The sequence below is a fragment of the Rhinolophus ferrumequinum genome, chromosome 24 (genome assembly GCF_004115265.2).
Source record: "Rhinolophus ferrumequinum isolate MPI-CBG mRhiFer1 chromosome 24, mRhiFer1_v1.p, whole genome shotgun sequence".
Taxonomy (NCBI): Eukaryota; Metazoa; Chordata; class Mammalia; order Chiroptera; family Rhinolophidae; genus Rhinolophus; species Rhinolophus ferrumequinum.
Genome location: NC_046307.1, coordinates 20,907,245 through 20,922,657, shown reverse-complemented (window position 1 = coordinate 20,922,657; position 15,413 = coordinate 20,907,245). Strand labels below are relative to the sequence as shown.

Genomic DNA, 15,413 nt, shown 5'->3' with positions numbered 1-15,413 from the left:
AAGTTATATATTTTCCCTCACATAACCTAATTCACTCCCTGGATTTTTGCCTAAACATCAGATGCATCACCAAGTTTGATTAGATCCTCTTCAATGATATACATGAAGAGTAACATCTTTATGCATAAAATCTAACTGAGAGTTTTAAAGCGGAAATATGATCTTAACGTTTATAATTAACAATCTTATTCATCAGAATAAAAGAAAAATCTTAATAATGACTACAAATTCTTCATGGTTCGGCTCCATTCTTCTTTGACATTATCACCTGTTATTTACCCACTTACTCACTTCTCTTCTGTCATATTACTTCCATGCTGAACCTTGAAAAAATCAGGAATGCTCCAGATTGAAAGGCTGTGTTCTAGCTTTAACTTTTGTTCTTCTCCAGGATATAGGCTTGGCCAACTCCCTCATCTCCATGTCTTTCCAATAAGACCTTTTCTAACCACCTGTCTTAGTACTGCAATTGGCTACCATCTCTCCTCAAGCATTACTATGTCATTTGTGTGTTTATTATGTTTGTTGTTTTTCTTTATTTCTCCCTGATGGAATGTAAACTTCATTAAGATAGGGATTCTCTTTGCTTTTTCATGTCACCAATAACAGTGTTTGCCACTGAGTAGGTACCCAGTAAATCTTTCTTGATGGTTATTACCTAGTAAATGTATCTAGGGATGTCTTCTGTGTGAGTTCCCCCAGGAAGATGTTATTTGTAAATACACACCCTACAGCATGAACGTACTCAAAGGGAGATTTTCCAAGACTTCCATCTGGATTACTCAGAATGAGATATTTTTGTCTCCAACTTGTCTTCATAAGATTGAGCCAACTACATGGAGACTGAGCTCATTATCAAAAGAACTGTGTTGTGACCTTGACTTTTCTACTACTAACGAGTTTTTCATTTGGCAGTAACTAATTCAACTTTCTCTGGGCCTTAAGATTCTTCATGTTTCATCCAGTTCTCTTATTCCATGATTAAGACCAATTACTATACTCTTTAAATGTACATGCTTTTAGAGACTTTGCGCCTATTCAATGTTTATCGGCTATTCACTCTTTATTGAATAGTTATTCACTTCTTTCTATCTGCTAGAAACTGATGTTGCTGGGAAAATAATGTATGTCTTTAAATAGGATATAATCCAAATCCACCATTTCATAGAGATGAAAAAACTATGGTCTAGAGGATAAGTGTCTTATTTTTATATAAAATGCTTTTCCTGAAATTGGGAAAAACCAACATTACAAGAATAAAAGAGGAGAAGAAATTTTCCTAACACACCACAGTGACTTCATAGTTGATTTAGATCAGAAAAACAGGTCTTTTTATCCAGGTTTATGTCAGGTCAATTATTCCATATTGAGATCAAGACTTCTTGATCTCAAAGTAAAAACACAGGCCAGGCTTCTGCAGAATTAATTTTATTGTCAAGTGACTCAAAGGAAAAAGATATATATTGAACTCCCCAAAACACAAGCAGAGTAGGAGGTGTGCCTTTATAAATTTAAAAGATCTCCTAAAGAAAAATAAAAGCAGAAGCAAGATAAGAAGGATAAGAAAGCTGGCAGGTCAGTGCAAAACACTGGCTGTAATTCAGCATTTTCCCTGATGCTTTAGGTTGATCTTCCCACCACTTTCCCTGTAAAAAAGAAAGACAAATATATGCTCAGTGTAATATCATGCAATATTTTTAGTATTCATCACAGAGGTTAGAAAAGGTTTAACTAGGTCCTAGTCTATGTAAGCATTTGATTCCATAGGCATCCATGTCTACAATTTGGCAGAGGTCAATTAAATGCACTCAGAGGTGATATCTGGCCTAATTACAAAAAGGATGAATCTTAAACAAATTTCAGAGTTATAATAAGGTTTAGATCTTTCAATTCAATTTCAGTTGTTCCTTCTCTGAGAAGGAACACACACACACACACACACACACACACACACACACACACACAATTGGACAAGGTGAAAGTGACAGGAGAAATAATGGCAATGAGACGAGAGTCTTATAGTTCTGTCCTGATACAAGACAGAAGAAGTTAAACCAAATATCCAGGCATCTGGCATTGTGTATCAGACCATATATTCAGGCTTTCTCTCAGTAATAAGTGTCCATCATACCAAATCTCAACTTACCCTACTGCCTTTCTCTTGGGAAAAGTTTGGTATTAATTAGTCAGAAATGTTATATATAAATGTAGGCACATATTTATTATGTATCGATTCAATATTTATCAATTTAATGCTATGTGCTTGGCTCAGTTTTATTGATAGAGAGTTATATTATCTCCATGCTTAGGAATTGTACAGCAAAGTCGAAGGAAATTAAGACATTCATGGAAGAAGCTCTACTACAAGGAAATGATGACAATGTGAAAAAGTGAGGTTCCTGTCATCTGAGTTAAACAAGGATCATAATTGTCTTGATTTTTGAACAGAGTAAATGATTGACTGATTGAATAAATTTTTATTAATTATAAACTATGTCCCATCAGAAAGCTCACAGTGTATTGGCTAAAATCTATAGCACCTGTTGTGTTCTTTAGAAACATGGAAATTCAATAAATATTGGCCCTTGGTAGAATCTTCCTGGTATACTACCTGTAAAGTTCAGATAGTCTGGATAATAAAGGATGACCCTCTCCTCTATTCTTTACTGAAAGGCTCTTCTCATAAGACTAAAACAGAGGAAAGAATGGGAATTGGTGCCTTAACAACATAGAATTTTGTCTCAAAATAACGTGGATAAAATAATATTTTTATTGGTAATGAATTTTCTAACAAGTTTGCCATGTTTCTGATTTTGAGGGATTTTCAAATTTACCTACGTCACTAAAAATTTTCTTCATCTTTTCTAAAATTAATAACGGTTGTATTAATAACAAACATAATTGAATAAAATTATTAAAATTTTTAACTAGAAACAAAAAAATAAGAAAATATATCAAAATTCTTAAGGATGCATAATTTTTAAAAAAATTTCCCTAAGATGAGTCCAATATACTAGTAACAAAGTAAAGTAATGAAAATCCTGTTTTCAAATAATTTGTTATGTAAACTTTTTATTTGTTGTTGACCCATTTGTTTTCAACCCATTTGCCTGAAGCTTATTTCTACAGTCTCTGGGGGGAGGGGAGGGTGGTATGAGTAGACTATCTTTTTAGAATATCTCACAGAAAGTGTCATTGTGTTACACTGGAAGTTTGCATTTGCAAGGGACAGGTTTGGTGAGTATGATACTTACGCCATCGCCTTACAGAAGGCACACTTATTGCCATATGTCTGGCCATTGGAACCACAGTGGGGATTCGATTCCCGAGTGCAGTACACCTTGGGATCCTTGAAATCACCGCAGTCAATCTGTGGAAATAAGCACAATGGCATGGGCATTACTGCATTCAGTATGAGGGACAGTTCCTCAGAACTGAAGCTTTGGACAGCAAACTTAAAATTATATACCTATAGAAATATGTAAAATTATACACACACACACACACACACACACATATATCTCATAGATACATATATACATATTTGTGATGTAAAGCTCTCTGAAATAGAAAATGGCTTTCCTTATGTTCTTCACTAGCATGTATTAACCAAAATTGAGTTTTTCTTTGTGACACAGGAAACTCATTTCTGTAGTTATTGTATTTAGGAGTAAGTTAATGATGAAGGCAGACGCTAACTCCTTACAATTAAGGAGTAAGGCAAATGCCATAGGTATGACTTTTTTGCTCCAACACTAACTTGTTCCAACGGCGAGCAGTTTGGGTCTTTCAATGACATTTGATTTTTCTTTTACTATATCAACAGAACTCTGATAGCATTCTTTCTGTATTGTTACAAAGATATGGTTGATCACTGCAAGGAGCTCCCATGTGTTTATCTGATGGCTTGTTTGTTTTCCCTGGGGCTGCTACGTCCATTTAGCATCTCTTGAAAACAAAATTCCACTGTCTTTATATCTCAGAGTCTGTTTGTAGTATTTCAACTTTTGTGCATACTGTAATAATTCAGTAATGGCTGCCTATGCTGCTCTATTTAGGATTCTGAGGTTGCATCCTATGTTGGTGAGAACACATGCTGTGACTGATGAAGAGTTATCATTATGGACTCTGCAGAAGGAATGGTAGCACCTATGCCATTAATATATCCCTCAGTTATTGTGGTGTCTCAGAAGTAGTCTGGAGTTTTACTTTTTTTTTCAACTCTATATCAATTGAATCAACATTTGGGGGTGCAAATGACATTTGAGTCATTTTATTCCAGGGTACGGGCAACATGCAACAGACAGAACTCCAAATGTCAGCTGTGTGGAATGAAGTGAACTTTAACATGTATAGAGGGACCATACTTTATCTTTCTCCTAGTTCCATTAAAATAATTCTCTCATGTTTATCAATTGCTTCATAATATTCAAATCATATGGATTAACTTAGATGAGCCTCACAATAACCCTAAGATATACATTGATCAATATTATAATAACCAGATACAGATGTGAATACTGGTCCTCAAAATAATTAAGAAGTTTCCAATGCCACACAATCAGGAAGCATTAAGTTCAGTGCTTGAACATACAAGTATTTCTGCTCGTTGCCTATCCAGAATTTCCAACAATTTACTATGGTTGATTTCCACTACATCCTCATTGAGAGAAATAAAGATCAACTGTCACGATATAACCATACTTATAGTCAGGATATGTAGGCGTTATGAAAGTACTTTATTAGGGAAATATATGGACATAGGTAAGAGGAATCATTTGTTTAAGATGCTAGCAAACAATTATATACTGACAAAGCTCTCCAAATGTTTGCATGGGAAAAATCTCAGCAAAATAGTCATACAACTGAGTTAAAAAATATTATCTCATATACCAGATTTAAGGCACCTGAGACTATTAAATACATGTTTTTGTTGAAATTTCATACCTTGTACTATTTCACACCTAGTATGGTACTTCCCAGAGATCCTCTTAGGGCTTGGTTGAATAGAAGATATCTAGGTTTTTTATAGTCCCACCTGCAATCCCACTTTTTCCCACTGCTCTTAAAGATAACTCCATCCTTTCATATTGCTTCTGAGACACTAAACTTTCCTGTAGGTCCCCAAATAGAAACAAGGCTGGAAAATCTGTAGGGGATGATAAACCATAGGATACATTTTTTTCCCTCAAAAGCTACGTAACTATTTTGCATTTAAGTCATTAACATACACATTTGCAATTGTGTGTTTGGGTCAAGAACGGACTATAAACCACAGAATAATCATTGATATTATCACTTGTTCCACAAGCTGCCATTGGGTAACTAATATGTGGAAGACATGGTCATGGATTCTCATGATACAAAGAGGAATTAGTTATAAACACTATCTCAATAAGTTCACCATCTTATTTGCGTTAGGAAAGCGGAGAAGAACATAGATAATTACAACGCGATGTGTGATAAATACCATAGTGGGACAAGCACAGGCAGTGTGACAGCTGAGAAAAGGGCATCTCAGTGGTATCTGTGTCCCTACAGTCAGGTCAGTAAGGAAAAGAAACAAGAAAGTATCTTACTTTAAAGAGAAGCCTTCTTAAGCCACCTTTCCTTGGAAATCGACCCTCTGAGCTTGTGTTCCAGCCTCTTTTGTCCTTTAGAAATCAGATATGGAAGTGGCACTTGGGAAGGGTATTCACTTGGAGAGTTGCTAAACCCCACCTCCCTCCCCAAACCCACTTTTCCCTTTCCATTTCCCCCGGGAATAACACCAGGAGGAGCAAAAAGGATTTCAATAAATAAAACCCAATCAATCAAATGGCGTATGAACCAACTTCCTTAGAACATAGATACATGTCATACTTTTAAATTGTAGTACCCTTTGAGGATGCCTGAAGTAAGCTGGAGAATCGTGTCACAGAATTTGTTCTGCCATTTGTCATTGGCTAGTTGTGTCATCTCGGACAAAGCACTCACTATCTGAGCTTCAATTTTTTTAACCAAAACTTAAGGAAAATACCTGTTGTCATGCTTCATTCCCTGGGTTGTTATTAGGATCAAATGGGGTCATAGAAGAGTTATAAAAAATTAGTGTAGAATATTTGACACAGTCTTGGACTAAGCATGCAGAAAATAATCTTCTCATTATAGGCCTGCTTTAACTGTAGCTCTTACCACATTTTGAAAGATGACTATAGCTCATACAAAATATTAAGTACCATTGGATAGGGTCTTTACGTACCCTTCCAGCTTTGGTAATATAAGATTTAGCAGTGACTTCTTTCAATGAAGTGACTTAAATAAGCTCAGTCCTTAGTTCTTCAAGTGGGTGGGAAAAATAACCATTGCCCAAATGCTTCCTTCTTTTATATCTAGAGGCCCCTCTTCATACACTGTGTGAGAAATTTTAGCATGGTGATTGGGGACATAAAAGGGCCACTCTCTGAAAGCTCCAGTAGTTGGAAAAGGTGAAGAATGACTACAGAGCCATCCAGAAATCCTTTCTGTGAGGCAAAGAGAGAAGCAGGAAAATGTCAGAATTGAGACTAGGAAGAGATCACAGTTCTCACAACCTGAAGAGAAGTCAGCTAAGATTTCTGAATGTCATGCCTTTCCTCTGCCTAAATTTCCTCTCTTCTTTTATATTTTTATTTTGTTCTCCTATAAATAAAATCCAAATAACTGGTTTCTTAGTGGACATCAAAGGAGGTCTAGACCACAGGTGTTAGGATTATCTTTCCTTCTTAAAGTTTCCTCCATGAGGCATTTAGGGGGCCCAGGAGAGCTGAAAACCCCCTGAACGTATTTATAATATCCAGATGCACTGTAATCTTAGGAGATTGTCCTGCAGATGGAATTAGTCTGACCTGGATTTGAATTTTGCTTCTCCCACTTATTAGCGGCATTACCTTATGCAAACACCTAACTACTCTGAAATTTCTTCATCTTTAACTGGGGGCTGGCAATGCATATCTTCTAGGGTTGTGGTAATGCTAATTCCTTTGAAAACACTTTGTAAAGTTTCAAGAATCATGTGGAAGATTGCTATTGTAAACACTAAAAATGTAAAGCGTATCACATTCTCGAATTTTTGGAGCCCATTATTTCTTACTCTATTTCAGTGAGGTTTTTTCGTTGTTGTTGTCGTTTTGTTTTAGTGTATTTTAGATTGGTGTTGGGTTTAACAAGAGCCTCTACTTAATTTCCTTCGTCCACCTTCCAGGGACTAGTACTAGGTATTTGGGTGCCAATGTTTAGTATCAGTCTGACCCCTTGTGGTTCTTCAAAGAACTGTACCTTCAAAAATATTTTTGGAATTGGGGCGGCCCGTTGGCTCAGTTGGTTAGAGCGCTGTGCTCATAACACCAAGGCTGCCGGTTTGATTCGCACAGGGGCAAGTAAGCTGTGCCCTCCACAACTCGATTGAGAACAACGTCTTGATTTGGAGCTAATGGGTCCTGGAAAAACACACTGTTCCCCAATATACTCCAATAAAAATTAAAAAAAAAGAAAAGAAAAAGAATTCAATTCGCTTTAAAAAAAAATTCTGGAATATAGTGACACTTTTAATATCTAGATTAGTCATCTTTGCTAATGGTGACTACAAAATCATTTAATTTAGCTGGAAAATGAGCTTATATGGTCAGTAAATTAACTAAAAAGTCAGGATCATTGATATTTTAGTTTAAAGAAAATTTGCACACACACACACACACACACACACACACACACACACCCCTAGGGCGTGGGACTTCATGTCTTTCTCCCTTGACTGAAAAATACTACCTATGTGGTTACATCAGCTTCTTTATTTAGCATACTAGTTTCTAAACCCCTCTCCGACTTGGCTTCTATTTTCCCTGTTTTCAGATGCCTTCCACACTACCAAAATGGCTCTAGAAAATGACACCTTTCAGGATACATTGGTTATTTATAAAATGTTCAGGAATTCTCTATGATATGTGTTACTTCTTTTTGAAACTTTTTCTTGGCTTCTGTAACATATCAATACTCTGGCTCTCCAACTAGTTCTTTTCTATTCCTTTTATTACCTTTTTTACTTTCCTCCTTAGTGTTATTCATTATGGTCATTTTCAGGAAAATTTTATATACTTGATTTTCTCTCTGATGATACTGATGAGTCCTCGACATTTTTTTTTTCTTGAGTCTCCATCAAACCCTCAAACTCTAATCCCGAATTGTCAGAAACATACAAGACACTTTTAGTCAACAATTGAGTAATACTTAATACTCACTTATGTCCAAAATCTAACTCTTTATGTTTCCCTTCAAACTAATTTTACATTCTAATTTTTCCCTTTTACATAGACGTACCATTCTTCAGATTTCTCAGCCTACCCTCAGATTAAAACAGTGCCATTTCTTCCCCTTTGCAAGTGTTACCTTTGGTGTATTTTTTTTAATCTCAAGTCTTCTTCACCAATTCCAAGTTTACTACGTATGCCAACCTTCAAGATTTTTTGCCTGTGCCAATGCAGTAAATTCTGCTCTGTTTCCATTTCCTCTAAGTCTCAAAATCCCTCTTACACGTGGAGACAAGTTACCCTATTTTAAGCCACTGTTATGTTACTCCTTCGTTTAAGAAGAGAGCATCCATTGCAAAATACATCCCAATTTCTGAGATACTAAAATGTGAAGGGGGGGAAAAAAAAGCTCTTATGCAATATAGTAGGCATACTAGGGTTGGAAAATATTTTCAATTCTTTGGCCAGCTCCAATCAGTTGGCAGTAGTGTCTATAAACCATTGATGTAAAGGGCCCTGGGCCACATCAGCACTAACAAGAACTAGTGCCAAGGTCAAGTAGAAATGTTCAATATGGACATAGGAGCAGGATTGGCAGACCAAATACCACTGCCTATGTTGTCTTTTAATAGAACAAGAAATCTGGAAAAAGCGATGGATTAATTTGAAACAATATCAGCGAGAAAAGGAAGATAATTCGTGCCCATTCCAATATTTAACATAATTGTATTTAAATATGAGTGAACCAGTTTATATATACTCAATACAGAACGTTTTTGTCTACTCTTGGTTGTCTTAATGCTACAAAGGAAATAATAACGTCTGTCCTAACTTCTTCAGCAGCTGTTCATTATTAATCAATAATTAATATTTCTACAGTTACCAAATGCTGTCACGTGGTTTATAGAATTTAAATCTGACTACGATTCTATGAGGTAAATAATATTATCCCTTTTTTATAGTTGTGGAAATTGTAGTTCAGAAAACCTGAGTAACTCGCCCAAGATCACAGTGAAAGCAGTGACAAAGCATAAATGTTATCACAGATTTATCCTATTTTTATTACATTTATTTTACTTTAACAAAATCTGAGAATGGGTGTTTAGGCTCTTTTAAACTGAAAACAAGATATCCATAGAGAAATTGAAGCTAGAAAATAATTACTGCCACTGATTTCTGCATTTGGCCTGCTTGTTCATTGTTTTTGTTCTTTTCTCTCATAGCCAAACCTCTCTTTGGCTGGGGATTGCCAGCCAAGCACAACCCAGGTCTGAAGAATAAATAAAAATATGCACTGACCTGTTCTCCTTGACTGAAGACACCTGGAAAAAAAAAATCCAAACTATAATTTCCGTATGTGCAAAACGTGGGATTTGTAAAATTAGGATATCCTCAATCCTGGGATGATACTTGTTCTTGGTTCTTGTTCATCTCAACAAGTCACAGCATGGTTGTTTTATTTTTTATACCTTCTTTGGGAACCACAGAAACTTGGAAAGTAATAGAAGGGGATGGACCACGATGAGCTCATATTTCTTGGAGGTTGGGGTGGAGTGAGAGAAAATAGTTGAAGGATCTGGAGATTCGTGTTACAGCCCATGTTACACTGTTTTACTATGGGAGTGACCTTATCATCTCTGGTCCTACTTTGGAGAAGTTCCATTGGAAAGTCTCCTCTAACTTTGACACTCTGAGGTTCAGTGCATTCTGTCCCGCTCTAAAGCCTTTGTTACAGGCAGTTTGGGAAGGGATTCACTTTGTAGTTTGTTCTTTGAGCCCCAAATTTCTTTTTTCTGCCCTCTTATACTCCAGCTTTAAGACAAACTCATTCTCTGTTCTGTGATTCATTTCTCTCGCTACGTCTCTAAATTCCTGAAAAAGGGGAAAAAAAAAGTCTAACATACAGTCTTGATTCTCACAGTCTTGATTCTCCCTCCATCTTTGTGATTACGTCTGTAATTTTAGGTTGTGGCTAATTAGCTCAGAGGTTGAAAATACTGAAATAATGAAAGTCTTAGGATCAGTTCTGGTATGAGCTGCATTCTGGTGCTTTTTGTGGAACGCCTAATGCCAGTGATAGCTCTTACGTTAAGCCCAAAGCCACCTTGATGACAGAAAGCATATGAATAAGTGCAATCCTTCTCCAGTGCTGGTCAGCACTTGTGGAAGACAACTGGATACACCTCCAGGTACATTCTCTATTAATGGCGATGAGGAGAGAACAAGGCTTTTACATTTGAAAGGAAGTTAATGATCATCTACTGCATTGATTACTAACCTTAATGTAGCAGCGTGGCTGGTTATTAAAACTACAGACTGTTATGACAATCGCTTGAAAGTTCCATTATAGAAGACCAAGTAAAGCCTGGAAGTCTATATTTTTATAACCACTCCAAGTGATTTTCACAACCGAGGAAAACTCATTATTACAATTCTCAGCCATTTTGTCACTGTACAAATCTTTGATCAGAAGATGAGAGACTTTGCCCAATGTCTTATACGTAGGAAATATGAAGGGAGAAGAAGTAATAACAACACTTGAGTTCAATCTAATAGTCTTATTACTAAACTTTAATACTGGCAATACTAGTAGACATTTGTTGAACACTTACTATGTCCCACCCACTATGTTCCACACTTGTCATGCATCCTTTCATTTAATTGTCCATACAAGGACTTTCCCTTAATATCCTTGTTTTACAGGTGAGGAAAATGAGACTCAGAAAGATCACACAGCTATAAAAGAGAAATGCCAGGACTGAAAGTCATTTCTCTTGGTCTCAATATTAAGGCTTATCTTCCCATATACCAATATATCTATGAAGGACCATATTTTGGTAAATTAAGTGTCCCATAAAAAGAGCAGTTCACCTTCGTAAGATAAGCTGTAAGAGGATAACAGTTAATTTCTGAGGGCATCTCAGCAAGTACATTTTAATATAGTCATATCTATTTTTTATGCCAACCCAGCAGTTGACAGCACCACATTCATGTTACTTAGCCTTAGTAGTCAAACTTATTCCATAATATCACAGAAATCCTTTATCCAACTTTTTTCATACTTCCAAACGTTTTTGTGTAAATGTGACCAGTTTCCAGTGAATAATGACTTCTCTATCTGCTCATTCTCACTGAAAAATTGTTTTTACATGCCCAGGCATTTAAAATCTCCAATAGCTGCAAAAGGTCACTACTATTGCCACAGAAAAATGATAGACCAGATGTGGAAGTTCTCAGGATTCAGTCTCATTTCAAGTGTTCTACAAATGAGAGACTGTCTCAGAGACCTGAGCTATTTCTCCAGCTGGCACAACCCTCATTGGAAAAGATGGGCCGAGGTCTTGGGTCTAGAGACTCCAGCGTGTGCTTTTTCCACTAGAACAGCAAAATGAAAAAAGGACAGAAAGAGATACCGTGGACCTGTTCGTTCACATGGCCCTCTGATGAAAAGTATTAGATCAAAGCACAACTGTCCTTTGAGCAAACCGAACTGATAGAATATCTGACTGTTGCTCATGAAGGTGACCAAAGATGCCCCCTGCTGGAAGAATTGTATAGTTCACCAGCAGCATATAGGTTTCAGCATTCTAAGTTTTGATCACTTTTTTTCTGAAGGAGTCTCTCATTGAGTGTCCTATTTTCCCCTTGTTTCCATTTTAATTATTTGAGTTCCAATTACTATATAAAAATAAAGAGAACAGGAAAACTTTGCTTTGTCTTAGAAAAACCAAGCTAATATTTTAAACAACTAGTCATCTCCTGGACTGGTTTTGTGGAATAAATATAAACTGATGTCTAGAAGATCTGATCAAATTCTCCTTACTAGTTGCAAGTCCTTTGGCAATGGTCTTAACTTCTTTGTGCCCCAGTTTTCTGATATGTAAACTATGGATAGGAATACCTTGCTATGTGCATTGAAGATAATGCCTAAAAGCCCTTAGCGTGTATTAGGTTGGTGCAAAAGGAATTGCGGTTTTTGCAATCCTTTTTAACCTTTTAAACCGTAATACCTTTGCACCACTCTAATAGTAGTATGGGCTCATCAAGTGAAAGTTATTTTTATCATTATTCCTATCACCATTTTCACCATCACCATTATGATCATCTCTCTTCTCCATCAACATTGTTAGAATTTTGAAAGATGGTGGGCAAATACACTCGTCATTTCCAGTTCAGTATAAATATTGGATTTCAATTTTAAGGAAAACAAACAAAAGAACTCACCTGAGAAAAAGCAGAAAAGAGCCAGAGAGAGGAGCAGAAAGACACCTGATATTTTCATGGTGCCAGTTAGCTCACTTAGATCAAGGCTGTTTGTCCTGCTCAGGTTCTCTGTCAAGACACTTCCCAGAGCACTAACTCACACTCAGGCATATATGTATAGACATATATATATATATATATATATATATATATATATATAGACATGACAGAGGGAGTTGGGATCTCCACCTTCTTTGTAAGTCACATTCTGAAACCATATGCTGTCCTATACACTAGGCGTTTATTAGGACCTGTCACCAACATAAATAAACATTTAATGAATCCCATCAATCTTAACATTAGGACAGTTATATGAGTTGCACCTTAGATCTCATTAATAGAGGATGTCATTTACCACCGGAAGACTAGATTTTCCTAACAACCAATACACGCTCCCCGCTCTTCCCTCAAAGGTTTCACTACATGAAAGGGATGAGTCACTGGGGGAGCCCCACTTGATGTCTGTGACTCTTTCAAGACAAGTCCTACATGTCTGTGTCTGGATGAGTGACAGCAGAGGAATGGAATCTTGGGTGTAACTTGGATTTTCAGACTTCACATCATCCAAGATGTACCTTAAAAAAATAGGTATTCTATATAGTCACCAAAACTGCATCAGAAAAAGCATTTCCCGGGCAGGAATTAGCCTGCTAATTTTTAAAATAATTATTGTGGTCAAGTGGCAGTGATTTTCAGTTTTTAACATGGGAGGCAATGTATAATTTTTCAGTTTGTAAAAAATACACTATAGTTCCTGAATTGAGGAATTTTGAAATAAGGAATATTTAATATTTCTCCTTTTCTGCACAGTAAAAACATTAAATATAATAAAGTTCTTTATGTTTTAACTCCTTGAAAGTATACTTTTATATAATTTCAGATGAATTCCATTAACTATCATGGCCAATTTAATTGCAAGACAGATCAAAGAGTGAGATTCCATAGCTTTTTTTGGGAGAACAAAAAATAAACAATGGTTATAGTGATAATGAGAAAGTCTGTTTCAAATCATAAATAGCTACTTAAAATATTATGAAAAATATTATAATTTAAAGTATGGGAAGAATATTCAAAATGTGCCCAATTTAAACATAAATGATTAACTCAATGTATGTATGAATAACTCAGAAATTATGCATCTAAATAATCGGTTTCCTTTTAAAGTAGTCTCTTTGAGAAAATATATACATAGTTATTGCCCCCTTTATTTCAGGACATTTGTTTTCTTTCTGAAAATTACATAGTTTTAGAAATTTAATTTGATTTATCTCAATATTGAGGATGAATTTTCTGTCTTTGAAGAGTGTGAATATACTTTATTGAATTTTATAATTTAAGAGATATTACTATTTAATAAAAACATGAAGCATGACTGTGATAAAAATAAGAAGTTTTGCTATATGCTTCGCTGACAATTTTAAGAGACCTGAACTTAAAGGGAAGAGAGAAGCACAGGTAGGAAAGAGAAGAAAGGAATAAGAGAGAAGAAAAAATATGTGTTTGGCAAGTATTAAAAGTGTTTACATTCTAAGGTGGTATGATCACACACACACACACACGCACACACACAGACACACACACACAGACACACACACTCACATATACGTGTGCAGGTCCTTTACAGAAAGTTATAGGTCAGATGTTAGACACTGAAAGTTTCAAAGACACTAACGAACAAACTTAAAAATTTTATGGAAATTTTTCTTGATCACTATGGGAAGAGGAGTCTGGGAATATTTATAAAAACAAAATAATCGGGAAATTGCTTAAGGAAAGCTATGGAATTTTCACATAACAATTTTGTCTACTTGTCACGATCTTTAATTATTTTTGCCTCGTTAAATGAGATAATATAAAGAGCAGTGCTTGGAAGCTACAACATCTCATGGGCTTGGTTTTAGGTACTGTTGCTGCCTTCCTCCCTCTTCCCCATTCCACTCCCAATGCTTCCTCCTGCCTTTCCCTTCTCCCCTTCCTGCTCCTTTTGGGATCAGAATATATAAGGCCTGTTTAAGCATAGCCTCACATCCCAAAATGGCCAGAGTTCAAAAGCATTAACAAATAATAAACAAAAATGTCATTGTGGTAGTCAGTGACATGCCATCACAATATCCGTGGTGGCCTTCCTAAAATTTCTGTTTAAACCTCTCTTCTCCCAAAAGTGTCATTTATGATAGTTGCTTCTCATACTTTATTCTAAATTCTCAAAATCACGGTACACTTAAACATTACTCTCTCTCTTCATCTTCTATTCTATCCCTCCCAACCTCCCCCATCCTTCAAGAGCTTTTCTTCAATAGATGTTTTCGGTTGAATGAGTCTTAGGTAGAATGGTTATATCCTCTTTTTTCTGAAAGGTTTCAATTCTGTACCAACATTTCCCCTGCTCTCCACAACAAAGCTTGGGAGCCTGGAAGTACTTATTAAGTCCTGACTCTGGGCAGATGTCTGGGAAAGAATGTTATATCAAAAGGATTATATTTTAAGAAGCCTGGGGCCTTGAACAATAGGTTTTTTTTGTTAGGTTTCTGAGCCCATGTGAAAGACAGTTTTTGGTTTTTTTTTCTTTTTATAAAATATAAAGGAAAAGGTAGGAAACATTCTCTGGGAATCACTTAATTAGTTCCTTAAATAAGAAGCTGAGATAATAGAAGGTTACATAGAAGTTACAGGCATATTCGCAAACATTAAAGAAGGTATGTGTAAGTCTAGTCTTTTGGCTGCAAAGTAGATGAGAACAGTTTGAATTCTGTTTTTTGTAACACTCTGAAATGAAAATAGAAAAAGTTTGAACAATCATAACATTTAAGGGTAAGTTTTAATGAACTGAATAATGAAAAAAAGAAGAAACAGAGAAAATATAAAAGAAAGTGAGGTGTGGGAAAA

At 35.9% G+C, this 15,413-nt stretch overlaps 1 protein-coding gene across 1 annotated transcript; it reads right to left on the bottom strand.

The window, feature by feature from the left end:
* Positions 1–1,522: 1,522 nt before the first annotated feature.
* LOC117017063 (serine protease inhibitor Kazal-type 6) lies at positions 1,523–12,546 on the bottom strand. Its single transcript, XM_033096947.1, has 4 exons — positions 12,489–12,546; positions 9,564–9,586; positions 3,255–3,370; positions 1,523–1,646 (listed from the first exon to the last, which is right to left on the bottom strand). The coding sequence occupies exons 1-4, from the start codon at positions 12,544–12,546 to the stop codon at positions 1,601–1,603; spliced, it is 243 nt and encodes an 80-aa protein (XP_032952838.1). The 3' UTR covers positions 1,523–1,600.
* Positions 12,547–15,413: the final 2,867 nt, after the last annotated feature.

What these genes read in the sequence shown, in the direction of transcription:
- LOC117017063 (XM_033096947.1), bottom strand. Translation starts at nt 12,546, where the DNA reads ATGAAAATATCAGGTGTCTTTCTGCTCCTCTCTCTGGCTCTTTTCTGC. An exon ending in TCTTTTCTGCTTTTTCTCAG is followed by an intron (nt 9,587 to 12,488) that starts GTGAGTTCTTTT and finishes TTTTTTTTCCAG; the next exon opens with GTGTCTTCAGTCAAGGAGAA. An exon ending in GCCTTCTGTAAGGCGATGGC is followed by an intron (nt 1,647 to 3,254) that starts GTAAGTATCATA and finishes TCTTTTTTACAG; the next exon opens with GGAAAGTGGTGGGAAGATCA.